Source organism: Diceros bicornis, unplaced genomic scaffold (assembly GCF_020826845.1).
Source record: "Diceros bicornis minor isolate mBicDic1 unplaced genomic scaffold, mDicBic1.mat.cur scaffold_73_ctg1, whole genome shotgun sequence".
In the NCBI taxonomy this organism is placed as follows: Eukaryota; Metazoa; Chordata; class Mammalia; order Perissodactyla; family Rhinocerotidae; genus Diceros; species Diceros bicornis.
Genome location: NW_026691615.1, coordinates 2,802,058 through 2,818,466, shown reverse-complemented (window position 1 = coordinate 2,818,466; position 16,409 = coordinate 2,802,058). Strand labels below are relative to the sequence as shown.

The 16,409-nt window shown below is 55.9% G+C and overlaps 1 protein-coding gene across 1 annotated transcript in view; it reads right to left on the bottom strand.

Moving 5' to 3' along the window:
- Positions 1-16,409, bottom strand: part of PTPRS (protein tyrosine phosphatase receptor type S) — a 92,230-nt gene that overhangs the window by 17,835 nt on the left and 57,986 nt on the right. The window contains exons 7-12 of the mRNA XM_058538054.1: positions 12,695-12,964; positions 10,434-11,015; positions 9,664-9,797; positions 8,510-8,654; positions 1,829-2,134; positions 370-563 (exon numbers count right to left, since the gene is read on the bottom strand). Of these exons, the coding sequence (XP_058394037.1) occupies positions 370-563; positions 1,829-2,134; positions 8,510-8,654; positions 9,664-9,797; positions 10,434-11,015; positions 12,695-12,964 (1,631 nt within the window). The remainder of the gene's footprint in view (positions 1-369; positions 564-1,828; positions 2,135-8,509; positions 8,655-9,663; positions 9,798-10,433; positions 11,016-12,694; positions 12,965-16,409) is intronic.

Below are 16,409 nucleotides of genomic sequence, written 5' to 3'. Positions count from 1 at the left end.
CTGGGGACCCCAGCAGGTGCCCCTGGGGCTCCTGTGCCCACTTGCCTTATGCGTAAACTGAGGCTGCCAGCTCCAAGGGGTAATCAAACGCGCACTCGGGGCCCAGGGGAGGAGACCCTTCACAAGGGACGTGCAGGGGGGGTCACAACACGGCACGGCCCGCGAGAAGAGCAGTGGCCGGAGGGCGCTACTTACATATTCGGCCGTGTCGTCCGTCTCCCACTGAGCGCGGGAGCAGGCGGCAGGGGAGAGAGGAGGAGGTGAGCGGGTGGCCAGAGAGACGCAGAGAGAGAAGCAGCGAGAGGGCAGGAGCGCAGGGGCCCCGCCCCGTCCCCGGGAGCCCCGCCCACCCGCCGGAGCCCCGCGCACCTGGGCGTCGGCCAGCATGACGTCCTTGATGCGGGGCGGCCCGCGGGCCTCGGCGCCCTCCATGCGCACGTAGTGGACCTGGTAGCCGCGGATCTGGCCGTGCTGCCGGCCGGGCGCGGGCGAGCGCCACAGCACGCGGATGGCCGTGGCGTTGAGCGCCTCCGCCTCCACCTTCCGCGGCGGCGCGCTGGGCACTGGCGGGGAGGGAGGGGAGGGCGCGCGGGGCCGTTACTGGGGCGCCCGGCCGCGCCCCGGGCAGCGCCCGAGGCCAGGGTGGCGAGTGGCCGCCGGTGAACCGCGCGCTCTGAGCGCGCACCGCCGGCCGGGAGGGCGTGCCGCCTCCATGCCCCCCACTGCCCGGAGAGGGGGCCCCGATTGTGCGCCCCATTTTCAGACAAGGCGTCCTGGAACCTAAGCCACCTCCCTGGGGCGCATGACATGAGCGCGCCACGCGCGCTCTGTTCCAAGAGCTTAACCCACACTGCCTCCATCCTAGCAGCATCCCTTCGAGGGAGGCACTCTTGTTCTTATTGACAGATGGGGAAACTGAGGCCCAGAGTCGATTCTGCGCTCACAGGGTTAGGAAGAGGCGAAGCCGGGATCTGAATGCAGGCAGTCTGGCTGCGCGCTCCTATATACCCCAGTGTGCAGCCAGCCCACTAGGCACTGCGGATCTTCTTCAGCCAGCGCCAAAATGGGACCTCTGCATCCACCCTCCACCCCAAGGTCTGTCATTCCTTCCCTCTGCTTAGGACGTAACGTGGGGCTGCCAGCCGAACCTTCCAGGCCCATGGCTCAGAACAAACGGGGTTCCGGACACCCAGGGGCTGCAATCTTATAGGGGAAGCCGCTGGCTTCACTCTCCCTGCACCCTCAGCTTCTACCACGTGGCACCAGACCAGAGCCAGACGTCGCTTTGCAGCTTAAAACTTTCCAGCTGGAAAATGGGCCACCGCGGGGAGATTTACACCACAGAAATTGGCGAATGCTACAAACAGGTCTCCGTCCCCGGAGAGCTGGCTGTCACACATCAGCAGCACACCAGGGTCTCCCCACTTTCTAGGTGGGATGGCTCAGACCACGGAAGCTGCAGCCCCCGGCTTATCCTGATCATCTAGAAGCTAGGTGTCTGGGGTCAGGGACCATAATTTTGTTGCAAATGCTGCTGGCTGTTTCTGACACTCGTTTCCATGGTTTCCACGGTTTCCACCAGGGAACCAAACAGGGGGCTGCCGGCTTAACTCTGCAGGCACGGGGCTCAGGGAGAACACGCTGCCCGGGAGCTCTGGGATGGAAAATTCCAAGAGCAAGGAGGGAGTTCTCGGGGAGGTGTCCGCTTCGTGTCCCCGTCTCGTGACGGTGGCTTCTACCTGGCGGCCACCAGCCAGCCCAGTTTTCCAGAGCTGGGTGGCTCCAAGGCGGGGGGCCTGCGGGGTCCCCGGGCCGGGCAGGTGCTTACCGTCCTCGTCGGTGCGGACGACCACGGGCGAGCTCTCGGGCCCTGGTCCCACCTCTGTGTGCGCGACAGTGGTGATGCGGTACTCGGTCCACTTGTCCAGCGCCTCCAGCAGGATCTGGGTGGTGGTCGGGGGGATGCCGTTCACCTCCTTGGGTTGCGGGTCCTCCGAGCCCAGCGGTCGGTAGCGGACGCTATAGCTCACCAGGGCCCCGTTGTGCGTGTCCGGCGGCGGCGGGCGCCAACTTACCAAAATGGCCGTGGAGCGTGTGCTGACACATTTAACGTCTTGAGGGGGGGCTGACGGTTCTATGGGAGGGGGACAACGTGGGGACGGGGAGGGGAGGCGGGAGGGGCGGGGGGGGCGGGGAAACAAAAGATGGGAAAGAGAAAATAAAAAAGAAGATGATAACAAACAAAACAGAACCAAACCAAAGAGAGGCGAACCCAAAAGAAGCGGGTGTCAACCAAAGGTGGGATGGGCGGGGCGGGCGGGCTGGGGCGGGGAGGGCTGGCCAAGAACCTGCGCTCACTGAGGGGGGCTGCGCCGACCCGGCACACAGTAGGGCTTAGGTAGAGGGCAGCTGCAGTCCCCTGAGAGCACACACCTGTGTGCCAGGCACCGTGCCACGTGAGCGCAATAAAAGCCCCCTTTACTGGGGACCTACTATGCGTCAGGCACAGTGCTAAGTGGAATAGTAATAAAAGCCCCATTTTTCTGGGGACCTACTATGTGCCAGGCATGGTGCCCAGGGCTCCACAGAATTAACGGTAAATGTACTTATTTATCAAACACCTACTGTGTGCCAGGCACCGTGCAAAGTGGGAGAGCAATAAAAGCCTCATTTACTGGGGACCTACTAGGTGCTGGACATGGTGCCAAGTGTAACAGCAATAAAAGCTCCCTTTACTGGGGACCTACTAAGCGCCAGGCACGGTGCTAAGTGGAGTAGCAATAAAAGCTCTCTTTACTGGGGACCTACCATGTGCCAGGCATAGTGCCCAGGGCTGCACAGAATTAACAGTAAATGTACTTATGTATCAAACACCTACTATGTGCCAGGCACGGTGCCAAGCGGAATAGCAAGAAAAGCCTCATTTATTGGGCACCTACTATGTACTGGGCATGCTGCCAAGAGCTTCATAGAATAACAGTAAATGTATTTATTTATTGAACACCTATTGTGTGCCAGACATAGCACCAGGAATAGAATGACAGTAAATGTACTTATTTATTGAACACCTACTGTGTGCCAGGCATGGTGCCAAGCGGAATAGCAATAAGTTTCATCTATTGGGCACCTACTATCTGCCAGGCACTGTGCCAGGTAGAAGAGCTATAAAAGCCCCATTTACTGGGGACCTACTATGCGCTGGGCACAGTGTCAGGTGGAAAAGCTATAAAAGCCCCATTTAATGGGGACCTACTATGTGCCAGGTAGAAGAGCTATAAAAGCCCCATTTACTGGGGACCTACTATGTGCCGGGCACTGTGCCAGGTAGAAGAGCTATAAAAGCCCCATTTACTGGGGACCTACTATGCACCGGCATGGTGCTAAGGGCTCCAGAGAATAACAGTAAATGTACTTATTAAACACCTACTGTGTGCCAGACATAGCACCAGGAATAGAATGACAGTAAATGTACTCATTTATTGAACACCTACTGTGTGCCAGGTAATGTGCCAAGTGGAATAGCAATAAAAGCACCATTTATTGGGCACCTATTATGTGCCAGGCACGGTGCCAAGGGCTTCATAGACTAACAGTTAAAAAAAAAAATCGATTTATTGAAGCCCTACTATGTGCCAAGCACCATGTCAAGGGCTTCCTAGAGTAATAGTAAAATACTTAGGTATTGTACACCTACTGGGTGCTAGGCACTGTGCCAGAGGAATAGCCAAAGCTCCATTTATTTGGCACCTGCTGTGTGCCAGGCACAGCACCAGGGATAGAATAACAGTAAACACACTAATTTACTGAATGCCTACTGTGTGCCAGGGACTATGCCAGGTAATAACAAAAAAAGCCCCATTTATTGGGCACCTACTGTGTGCTAGGCACAGCAGTCAGAGCTTCATAGGATAACAGTAAACACATTTATTTACTCAGCACCTACTGTGTGCTGGGGAATAGCAGTAAAAGCCCCACTTACTGGGCACCTACTGTGTGCTAGGCATGGCTAGAGCTTCAGAGGTCAACAGTAGGAGCATCTCTTTACTGCACACCTGTCCCTGCACACTGGGGACCCAGGAGGCTGCCTGATGGCGTACTCCAACCAGGACCACCCTCATGGCCTCCCTTGCAAAGGAAATAATACACAGTTCTGTTCTGAGCCCCTACTGTGCACCTGACACCACACAGCCCATTGCAGATCAATGGCGTCTCACTTATGGAGCACCTATTATGGGCTGGGCATCGTAATAGCCCTCTAAAGATCAAAATAGCAGTTGCCTTTATGCAGCACCTATTGTGTGCCAGGCATTCTGTTAAGGACTTTATCAGGTAACAGTACTAGTCCCCACATAGTAAGCACCTACTGTGTGCCAGACACAGTGCTAAGGACATTATCACGTAACAGTAATAGTCCCTGCATAGTAAGCACCTACTGTGTGCCAGGCACCGTGCTAAGGACTTTGTCATGTAACAGTAATAGTCCCCACCTAGTAAGCACCTACTGTGTGCCAGGCACCATGCTAAAGACTTTATCACTTAACAGTAATAGTCCCTGCATAGTAAGCACCTACTGTGTGCCAGGCACCGTGCTAAGGACTTTATCATGTAACAGTACTAGTGCATGCATAGTAAGCACCTACTGTGTGCCAGGCACCGTGCTAAGGACTTTATCATGTAATAGTAATAGTCCCCACATAGCACCTACTGTGTGCCAGGCGCCATGCTAAGGACTTTATCGTGTAACAGTACTAGTCCCTGCATAGTAAGCACCTACTGTGTGCCAGGCACCGTGCTAAGGACTTTATCACGTAACAATAATAGTCCGTGCATAGTAAGCACCTACTGTGTGCCAGGCGCCATGCTAAGGACTTTATCATGTAACAGTACTAGTCCGTGCATAGTAAGCACCTACTGTGTGCCAGGCACCGTGCTAAGGACTTTATCAGGTAAGAGTACTAGTCCCCACATAGTAAGCATCTACTGTGTGCCAGGCACTGTTCTTGCTGGATAACAAGAGTAGTCCCCACACATTAAGCACTTACTGTGTGCCAAGCACTGTGCTAAGGGCCTTATATAAAAATGGTAATAGTTCTTATTGAGCACCTACTATTTGCACACATGCTGCCAAGGGCTTTGCAGATAATAATTCCACATTTTGAGCAAAAACTGTGTCCCCCAAACCATGCTAGGCCCTTTCAGACTGACAATCGCTCCCATCTGAGCACCTACTGTGTGCCTAGCGCCAGGCCAACCTCTTTAAAGAAAATGCTCCTTATTGAGCACTTACTGTATGCCAGGCATTGTGTGTCAAGGGCTTTGCAGAACAAGAATCGTAGCCCCATGTTTGGGTACCTACTGTGTGCTGGCCCCAGGTTAAACTTGGTACAAACTACCAGAAGCTTCCATTCTCTGAGTGCCAACTCTGTGCCCAGCATCGTGCCAATCCATGTTTAAATTTAAAACCACAGGTGCATTTATGGAGCACCTACTGTGTGCCGGGCAGTATTGAATAACAGTGATAGCGCCCACATATTAAGCACCTACTGTGTGTTAAGAGCATCGTGGAATAACAGTCATGGTCTCCACGTGCTGAACACCTACTATGGGCCAGGCCCTGTGCTAAGGGCTTGACTGATAATAAACCTCACATTCTATGCTGCTTCTGCACGCCCAGTGCCCTAAGCCCTTTTCAGACTCAAAAATGCATCCCACTGATTATGCCTCATTTAATTCTCATGACCACCTAGGTGGCTGGAACTATCCCCCCTCCATCCCCACCCCATGTTCCTGGCGGGGGAGACCAATTTCAAAGCCCACGTGCCTGGTTTTCTATCACTGGTTGTGTACCTACTAGGTGCCGGCCCCCACCATCCTGGATGCTCTCCGCACATCACCTCGCATTTTATAGACGAGGAAATGGAGGCCTGCCCGCGGGCACGTGGTGAGGGGGCAGCAGCGCCAGGGTTGGAACCTGGGCTTGGCTGTGGCCCACGGGCTGCCTCGCCTTGAGGCTGGGAATTCAGGCTTGATCAGCTCAGGCGAGCTGGGGATGGCTGCAGCCACACTCCCGCAACTGCCCCGACTCAAGCGTCCGCCTTGCCTGGAGGGAGGCCCAGAGAGGTCGCTGGCCATGCTCGGTGTCAAGGCACACACAGCCCTCACCATCATGCTTCCCAGTGGTTCACGGAGCACGCGTTTATCGAGTACTCCCTACGTGCGCACCGTGCCAGGGTCTGGGACCTGGATGCATCAGAGGCCCCTGTCCTCAAAGATATTGGGCAACCAGAGACCCCAGCGGCCACTCCAGTGGCTTACTTCAACTAGAATCACCCTCTGGCCTCACTTATAGTGAAATATGCAAACTAGACATGGGGGGCCCCCTCCCTCATTTCTTGACCAGCCACCCCAACCAAAAGTGCCCGGGGGAATCAGGCAGAAACAGAAAAACCAACTGAGGAATGCACCGGGAGGAATGGATTCACTGAGAAAGGGGGAGGAAAAATAAAACCAAAACCATAATAAAACAAGAAACAACAGTGATGGTGATGATGATGAGAAAAACCATAATAAAAGAAAGAAAGACGCCTTCCAGAAATCTCCCAGTCTGGTTACCTACCTTCTACTCTTCAACTGCTAACTTATAAGACTTTCTTACGAGGGAGGGGAGGGCGGAAGGCTGAGCTACAAGGCCAGACCAAGCTCTGGGTGGGTCTCCGGACGCGAGCGGGCCTGCAGCTCTGCTCTGGCGCCCAGGGTGGGCACGCTGCAGTTCCGAGTGGCGCCGACGTGGCGGGAAGGTGGGACGGTGTCTGGGGAGACCCACGGCTGAGTGGTCTGGCCTCCACCTACCCTTGAATTCCCTAAGGAGCCCGCAGCCCCTGGGGACATACGCCTGGCCCTGAGTCTTGGCTGCCGGTTCTCTCGGGGCCCCCCGTCTCAGGGCGAGAAGCGGGGAGTCCCTTCTCCCCAACTCCCTGTCCTGGGCCGCCCCGGAGGTTCGCGTGGCTGGGCCAAAGCCGCGTTCTCAGCGACCGTGGAGGCCGCCTCCTTCACAATCCGGCCCAACCTGCGTGGCATCTTGGAAGGGGGCGGGACGGGCGTGGAAAGAGACACGGACACGTGGCACGTGCTCCGGACTCCCCATTTCTGAGCAGGCGTGCCTCTTGTCAAAGGGATCGAGAGCTCCGGGGGCTGAATTTGGGCTCTGGACTGTCTGTGCAGCCCAGAGCTGATGGGACAGGTGGGGCACGCAGGGTGGGCCGTTTTTGTGAACCTGCTTGAGACCAGCGCGTACTCACCTTCGCGACACCTGTGCCGGTCTCTCACGTGGCCACCCAAGCCACAGGACACCCTCACTGATCGCCTCGCGCACAAGCACGCCCAGACACCTGCGAGCTGCGGAGCGCTCGGCTCGGCTCGGCGCGGGGGAGCGGGGAGGAGGGGAGGGGCCGGGGTGGTGGGGGTGCTGTGTCTCCGAGGCCCCTGATCCCAGCAGCTCAGATGCCCCGACCCGAGTTGCTGTCACTCTCGACTGACCCGTGACCCCCTGTATGCACACACCCAGGGAGGCTTGAAGGTTTGAACACCGAGGCTGCTTCCGGGACAAGGCCTGGGGTGGCTACGCCATGACTGACTGAGAAGGGGGAGGGGAGAAGGGCCACGAGAGGAGAGGCCACGGCGGTGGAGGCCACGGCAGCAGAGGCCATGGCGGTGGACGCCACAGTGGTGGAGGCCATGGCAGCAGAGGCCACGGCAGCAGAGACCATGCCGGGATGGGCTGAGCAGAAAGGAGGGAGCAGAGGGAAGAAGGGGAGGCAGGGATACAGCAGGAGGGGGGCCTGCCTAGGCTCTGAGCTGGGAACAGGCAGGGAGGGCGGTGGCAGGGCCACAACGTGGCCCCGAGCCAGCTGCCGGCTGCAGTGTCTGGGCCACAAGATGACTTGTTTGTGACAGGGAGGCCGGGCGGGCACAGCGAAGAACCCCAGGTATTCGAGAGCCCTGTACTGGCGCCTGGACACCCCCACAACCTGGCGTCCGCTCTGACCCCCCCGCCCCTGCCCTCGGCAACGTCTAGGGGGAGAGAGGGCCACCTGGAGAGGTGGGCTCATCTCTGCACTCTCTGCTCTCTCTGGGAATGACGGGGTGCCAGCTGTGACAGCCTCACGCACCCCTCTGAACGCCCGTGAAAGGGGCACAACGTGGCTGTTCAGTTAGCCCCGAATCCGGGGCAGGAGGAAGAGAGAGGAGGTGCCGTCAGCAATGACTCCTGAATTAGGCACAAAACTGCAAAACCAGCCACGTCTTATTCCCGGGGCTCCAGGCCCAGGGAGACGGAGCAACTAGCTGTGGGCACTCACTGCGCTGGTGGGGAAACTGAGGCACCGCCTGGGCGGGCACGTCCTTGACGTGAGGTCAAGGAGCCAGGTGGGGGCGGGGTCAGAGCGCGCAGGGGCGGTCTGGGTGGCGGAGGGTCCCCCCGCGGGGAAGGGCGGGTCCGCGAGACACCTACTGGACTGCAGCGTGCGCTGCCGCACCACCGAGGTGAAGGCGCCCAGGCCCTGTGGGGAGCGGGCTGCCAGGCGGAACCAGTACTCCGTGTTGGGTTTGAGGTCCTCCACCACGAACGCCGTGGCTGGGTCGAAGGTCCTCGCGACCTGGGGGCGGGGCGGGGAGAGAGAGAGACAGAGAGACAGAGAGAGAAAGATAGAAAGAGAGACAAATAGAAATAGACACAGAGATAAGAAACAGAGAGATAGAGACAGAGACAAAGAGACAGAGACAAATAGAGACACAGAGAGACAGGGACACAGAGATAAGAGACAGAGAGATAGAGACAGAGACAAAGAGACAGAGACAAATAGAGACACAGAGAGGCAGGGATACAGAGATGAGACAGAGACAGAGAGACAGAAACAGAGCGATAGAGACAAATAGAGATAGAGACACAGAGATAAGAGACAGAGAGATAGAGACAGAGACAAAGAGAGACAAATAGAGACACAGAGACACAGGGATACAGAGATGAGACAGAGACAGAGACACAGAGAGAGACAGAGACACGGAGATAAAAGAAACATAGAAACAGAGACAAATAGAGACACAGAGAGACAGGGATACAGAAATGAGACAGAGACAGAGAGACAGAAACAGAAAGATAGAGACAAATAGAGATAGAGACACAGAGATAAGAGACAGAGAGATAGAGACAGAGACAAATAGAGACACAGAGAGACAGGGATACAGAGATGAGACAGAGACAGAGAGGGATAGACAGAGAGAGACACAGAGACAGAGACATAGAGACAGAGATATAGAGAGATGACAAGGGACAGAGACACAAAGAGAGAAACAGAGACAGATTGTGAAAAACAGAGACAGAGACACCAAGAGACAGAGCAAGAGAAACGGAGAGACACAGAGACAGAGACACCAATGGATTACAGAGAGACAGCGAGACACGGGAGAGAAAAGAGTGGGGCAGAGAGAAGGGGCAGAAAGAGACAGGACACAGAGAGACACGGAGAAGGAGAAGGGAGAGGTGAAGTGGGCAGTGAACGGGGCCAGGAGAAGGGGGAGGAGAGACCCCCAGACGCAGAGTCAGTGCAGGGAAGGGGGGTGTGGAGGAGAGCGCCCCCCGGCCCCCGCCCGCTGCCGCGTGGGTACCTCTCTGCCGTGGTCGCCTTCCCGGAACAGCAGCTCGTACTTGACGATGCTCTCCTGCCGCGGGGGGCTCCACGACAGCCCGATGCTCGTCTCCGACTTGGCCTCGGCCCGGAAGTTCATGGGCTGGCCGGGCACTGGTGGTGGTGGGGGAACAGGGACAGAAATGGGGGGAGGCGGGGGAGGGGTCCACCCCACAGAGGGTGCCCGACCCGCCCGGTGTCCCCAGTCTCCCACAAAGAGCCCCAGGAAAAGCTCAACACCGCCCCGAAGGAAAAGTTGCTCGTCTCCGGATGCTTCCGGAATGTTCTCTACTGTTCTCATTTCTCATTTTCCCGGGGACCCCCATCGCCCCTTGCCGTCAGCTGTCCACCTCAATTGCCCACCCTCTCTGCTTCCGGTGGAAAAGTCATGTAAAAAATCCCCTTTTCAAATCCCCCCAGCACCCTCCTCCTCCCCCAAATTACACGACAGAGAAACTGTGGGGACGGGAACCACGGATCTGCATCCTGCAGCCGCTCTGTGGTGGCTGAGTCCCAACCCTCCGCCTACTGCCTCCGGGTTGACGCACTTTCCATTTATTATCTCAAACGGGGCAGCAAGGGTCCCTCCAGTGCGAGCAGTGAGAGGGGGGTCTCAGACTCAGACGCTGACGGGGGGCCGGGTAATGAATGGACGAGAAGGATCATTGCACGGCCGCCTCCTGCACGCTGCTGGGACGGCCCGAATCCCGCTGTCCCCACGGAAGCCAGGCTCCGCCGCGGGCCACTCACCCCCCTGCTGCGTCTTGACCTGGATGGGGTCCGAGAGGGGCCCGTCGCCCACCGAGGTGAAGGCTAGCACGCGCACGGTGTAGGTCTCGTCCTCCAGCAGGCTGCCCACGGTGGTGAGCAGGCTGTCGTCCACGTTGTGTTTCTGCCAGTTGCCCACGGGGTGCTCGGGCTCCATGGTGTAGTAGACGCGGTAGCCCCGGATCAGGCCGTTGGGCTCCACCGGTTCCTCCCACTGGATGATCATGGTGGTCGCGCTCAGCATGCGGGCCTGCACGTTCCGCGGCGCGCTGGCCGGGGCCTGCTCGCCCGTGCGGGTGACCACTGACTCGCTGGGGGGGCCCTGGCCGATGGAGTTGACGGCCGACACCCAGATCTCGTACTCCGAGTTGGGGCTCAGGCCACCGATACTGTAGCGCGTGGTGGTGATATCCTCTTTGATCTGGTATGGCCCGTCCTGGCTCTTGGACTTATATTCGATGACATAGTAGGACACCGGGTCCGGGTTGCCTGAGTCCCACGTGATGGTGATGCTGGTGGCCGTGTTCTCTGTCACCACCGGCGTCCCCGGGGCCTTGGGGAGAGCTGTGGGCGGGACGCAGAGTCACACCAGACACACTGGCTGCAGACCCTGAAGGCTGTGTGAACTTCGGCCACACAACTGCCCTCTCTGAGCCTTCATTTCCTCGGCGGTGACCGCAGGCCCAATGACCCCTATCCCATCACCTATAGCAGGGGTTCGGCAAGCTACAGCCCAAGGGCCGGCACCTGTTTTTATAAATAAAGTTTTATCGGAACACGGCCACGGTGACGCACTGCTGATGGCTGCTTTTGTATCACGTTGGCAGAGTTGAGCAGCTTCAGCAAAGACAAGATGACCCATAAAACTGAAAATATTTACTGTTTTAAGAAAGTATTTGCTTTTTAAGAAAAATATACTTTGGAAAGAAACACTGGTGGCCCCTGGTCTACAACAGTGCTCTCTGTGGTTCACGCTGCTCAGCCACAGGGGCCTTCTGTCTGTTCCCACTTCACACTTGCTGTTCCCTGCATCTGGCAGGCTCCGCCCACAGACAGCCACGTGGCTGGCTCCTTCTCAAACGTCATTCCTTAAGGCCACTCTAGGGGGCCGGCCTGGTGGCGCAAGTGGTTAAGTGCGCGAGCTCCTCTGTGGCAGCCCGGGGTTCGCCGGTTCGGATCCCAGGCGCGCACCAACGCACCACTTGTCAAGCCACGCTGTGGCGGCGTCCCTTATAAAGCAGAGGAAGATGGGCATGGATGTTAGCCCAGGGCCAGTCTTCCTCAGCAAAAAAGAGGAGGATTGGCATTGGGTGTTAGCTCAGGCCCGATCTTCCTCACAAAAAAAAAAGGGCCACTCTAGCTAGACACACCTTTGCTCACTTCTCATCACCACCTGAGGGTATCTGGTTTTTTGTCTGTTTTCCCCCCAAGCAGGGACTGAGTTTTATTTACAGCTGCATCCCCAGGCCCCAGGAACAGTCACCAGAAGTCAACCCCTCAGCAAAATGACCAACAAGTCAGCTGATGCTGACAATTTCTATGGCCCTGGGGCAGGCTTGGCAAGCTTTTCCTGCAAAGGGCCACACAGTAACTATTTTCGGCTTTGCAAACCAGGCAGCCTTTGTCTGAAAGCTGCCATAGATAAGGTGTGAACAAATGGGCGTGTGTCAATAAAACTTTATTTATAAAAACAAGTGGAGGGCCGGATTCAGCCCACAGGCTGTAGTTTGCCGGCTGCTGTTTTAAAGCTTGACAAATATTTGGGGACACCTTCCTCTGAATCTTACTACAAACTTGAGACATCGGGAGAGTCTGTAGTTTCTTGTCCTATCTCCTAGCCTGGTCCCCCGCTGCTCTCCCCAGCTCTCTGTCTTTGCACAGGCTGTTCCCCCACTTCTTTGGCTCATTCCTGTTCAACTTTTAGTCTTTCCCTGACCTAAGTGTCCTGGGAGGTGGGACATTTACTCTGGGGGTCTGAATGGTGCTATGTGGCCCCCATCATGGCTCTAATCAGCCTGTGTCACGGGTGCCTGGCTACGTGGCTGTCTCCCACTTTGCACAATGATCTCAACAGAGTGAGACCGGGTCTCACTCCACGGGGCCAGGCCCAGGACAATTTATAATCAATAAATATTTCTTTCCAGAACAACTGTCCCCTTCACAGCCAATGAATGACTGAAGCCACACCAGTAACTCAGAGGTCTTCCACCTGGACCCCCAACCTGGGCTTGGGCCCTGCTTACATTTCACCGTGATCTGCGCCACGGCCTCGATGACGCCCAGGCTGGACATGGCCACGCATGTGTAATTGGCAGAGTCCTTGACGTCCGTGAGTTCTAGAACGTTCCGGCCCACGGGCATGTCATCTTCGGGCGTCAGGTCCTCGGCGCCCTGCATCCACTTGACGTACGGCATGGGCGAGCCCACGGCCACACAGGTAATGTTTACGTTGCCACCTGGCATGATCTCGTGGCTCATGGGCAAGATGGAGAATCGAGGTGCCACGCGGCGGACTGGGGGGGCGGCGGGCGGGAGGGAGGGAGACGCACGGGGTCGAGGGGGGGGCGGAGAGACGGGATGCAGAGGAGAAAAGAAAGAAAAGCAAGAAGAAAGAAAGAAGGAAAGAAAGAAAAAAAGGAAAAAAAAAAGTGGAAAACAATTTAAATATAAACAGGGCTCTTTCCTTCCCCCCCCGCTGAAATTTTTTTTTCTTCCAAATGAAAAGAAAACAAACAAACCAAATTAAAAAACCAAATTCCAACACAAAGAAACCAAAACTTCAAAGGAAGGTACTTCACAAACAATATAGAGAGAGATATATCGATATATAATAAGAGAGACATGAAGCATTATTTCATAGCAACAGGGTTTCAGAGACCAGAGTGGCTGGTCACAGCACAGTTACGAACACAAAAATTTATCAGCAGTTTCTCATCTTTGCTGACAAGGCGTGGTTTCGGGGGGCAGCCCCTCTGCCCGCTCTCCCAAGCGGGGAGCTTCGGAAGGTTCCGGCTGCCAAGCGTCGGGGGGCTCTGGGAAGGTCGCACGGGGAAGGGGGAAGGTCATGGGCAGAGTTGGAACCAGGAGGCAGAAGGGGGGCCTGGATCTCAGCCCCCTACCCTCATCCCCCCTTGGGGGCCCCACCCCCACTTCCCGAGGGCCCTCAAGGAAAAGATGAGAAACTCTAATGAAATTTTTGTGGTTTTGGGGCATAGAAACCCTTCTAAAAGCTTCTGTCGGATCTGACAAGTTTCCATTGATAGATGCAGCTCTCAGAATCACAAACAGCATGCAAAATAGGTTGGTTGAGAGAGAGAGAGAGAGAGAGAGAAAGAGAGAGAAGCAGAAGGAGGGACAGAGAGAGGGACAATGCCGAGAGACCCGGATCTCAGGGGTCTTCAATGCACACTTATGTGGGTACCAGAGATGAGCCGAGAAAGAGAGAGAAAGCGGGACTACAGAGACAGAGGGGGAGACAGAGACAGAGAAAGAAGGACGGGGGAGGGGGCCCACGTCAACACTGCATATTAATTCTAGCGGATGTGACCCAATGTGACATGTCACATTGTCACATCGCAGCCCTGGCAGAATAATAAGTAGGGTATTATTAAGAAGAATAACAATAAACGAGGGGATGAAATTGAACGTTGAGAAAACGGGAACATGGTCTCTGCGTTTCTTAGCGGGGAAGCCAGTGCGGCCTTCTGTCCCCATCTCACGGACCATGAAGGCAGCAGGATGCAATTCGGGGGCTCCGTTTTCGGAAGTTGGATGGGTCTTGGGGTGGGGGGCCAGGGGTGCATGCTGACAGGCACCCCAACTTCTAAAAGGCTTTGCTGCCCCATAAGAGATGTCTCACTGCAGTGGGAAGGACTTGGGTGAATCTAGTCAACTCTTTCAGCCAGAAGGAGCTGGTCCTCAGCTTTGGGCGGGTCAAAGAGTCTTGTCTCCAACTGTAGAGATGACAGACTGGAGGGCGGGCTAGGATAAATCAGGCCACAGAGGGACTTCTAGCATCTCAACTTGTCTCTAATTTTCGCATGGTATTGGGGGTGCAGCTGGACCCCTCAGGGGGTGCGTGAAGGGGGTCTGGCCTGCCCTACAGAGGACGGGGCTCCAGGGGATAAAGGGAGGCAGCCTAATTCCCTCTCTTCCAGACTGGGTTCCCGGTCCCTGCTCCCTGAACCCCAGCTGGAGGCAAAGAGAAGGGGGGAGCTCCCTGGGGGCGGGAGGGAGGGCCAGGGAGCCAGCAGCCCTTCTGAAAAGGAAGCCCACGAAAGGTCCAGAGACACGGAGACAGGATGAGGAAGTGGAAGGTATTGCGGAAGGGAGGAGTTGGGGGGCAAGGGTGGGGAGAGACAGAGGGGCCATGCAGACAGACTGGGGTTGAGGGGCGGGGTGCTAAGATGGGGGTGGCTTTCTGGCAGGGCTGGGCGGAGGATGGGGGGAGTCGGGGCGAGAATGGGGTCCGGCCAGCCAGCGGACGCGGTCCAGGCCAGCCGCCGGCATCCACAGCGAGGCATGAGTGGGATGCCTGGACGCTGCGTTGTCATGGAAACGGAACACGATGGGGGATGAGTGTGGGGGAGCTAATTAATCAAGGACAGAAAGCGGGCGTCGAGGTCCAAAACAAAACCAGGAGAAACAAATGCAAAAACAAAGCGGAAAAAAAAATATATATATCATCCAGAAAACCAACCGAACGAAAAAAATCCCTCCGAAACAAAAGGCCCGAAAGCAAGAAGAAAAGAAAAAAAAACATGGAATGGCTGTGGGGCTGAAAATCGGGGTCTGAAAGGAAGGGGGCTGTGGCATCCCCAGGGAGGTGCCCCCCACCCCCGGCAGAACACAGGGTCTGGCCTCCTCACCCCGCACCCAAGGGCCTCGGCGGAGGGTTCAAGGCGGCCACAGAGGTGAGATCCTCGCCGAGAAAGAACCTTCGGAGCAAACCAACCCGCCCCCCTGGGGTCCCTCTCGGTCACTTCTCAGTGACCCCCTGCCCCTCGCTTAGGGCTGAACAGACAGAGGTCCTGACACTCCGATCACATAGCAAGGCAAACTCCTCAAGGCCTCAGGATCCCATAGAAAACCAGCTCCGGGAGCTGATATGGCTGAAACAAGCAGATGCTCGCTCAGCCGGTGCACGGGGCCAGTGAAGTTGCCTTCCAGCCTTCCAGGGTGCTGGAAAGATCAAGTAGATTGTCTACTTTACGGGGGTTGGGGTATGAATTAGAGTTAAAGGAGAAAAAACAGGAAATAGTAAGAATTTCTATGGAATCCCCATCTCACTTTATCCCTCCCAACTCTGCGAGGCTGATTCTTTATGCCCATTTTGTGGACGAGGGAGTGGAGGCTCAGAGAGGTGACAGGGCTAGCTGGAAGACACAAAGAAAGGAAGCGGTGAGGCCAGAGCTCAAAGCCAGGCATGCCTGGTTCCTGCCTCTCGGGTAAAGCAAGCCTTCTCTCACCACAGTTAAGTAGAAAGAATTATAGCCAGGTGTTCCTTCTTGGCATCTGGCTCTTTCAAACTTGTGTGTCCTTACCCTCTGGGGACACCAAAGAGGGCAAAAGTATCCATCACTTATATACAACAATCAACTGAATAATGCCCAGTAACCACCAGTTGAATAATATCCAGCAGCCATCATAATAAATGTCCAGAAGCCATCAGTAAAAGGCTCGTCCTGAAAGGGATTGTTGGAACATCAAAGGGAGTAAGAGCTAGCTTTAGGATTCAAAGGTTAGACGTGAACCCAATTTATCCCCCTGTAAGGCTCAACATCTCACCCAAAAGACACTGTTCACATCTGATCTTATCTTAAAACATCTCCCCTTAGGAAGCATCATAATTTGGAAGGTACTTCTAACTTTTTCCAGAAGTAAAGACCAGGCATACGTCTTGACTATGTAACAGACTTGCTGTACGGGAATTATAAGTCAGTTAAATGTGGGAGGGCA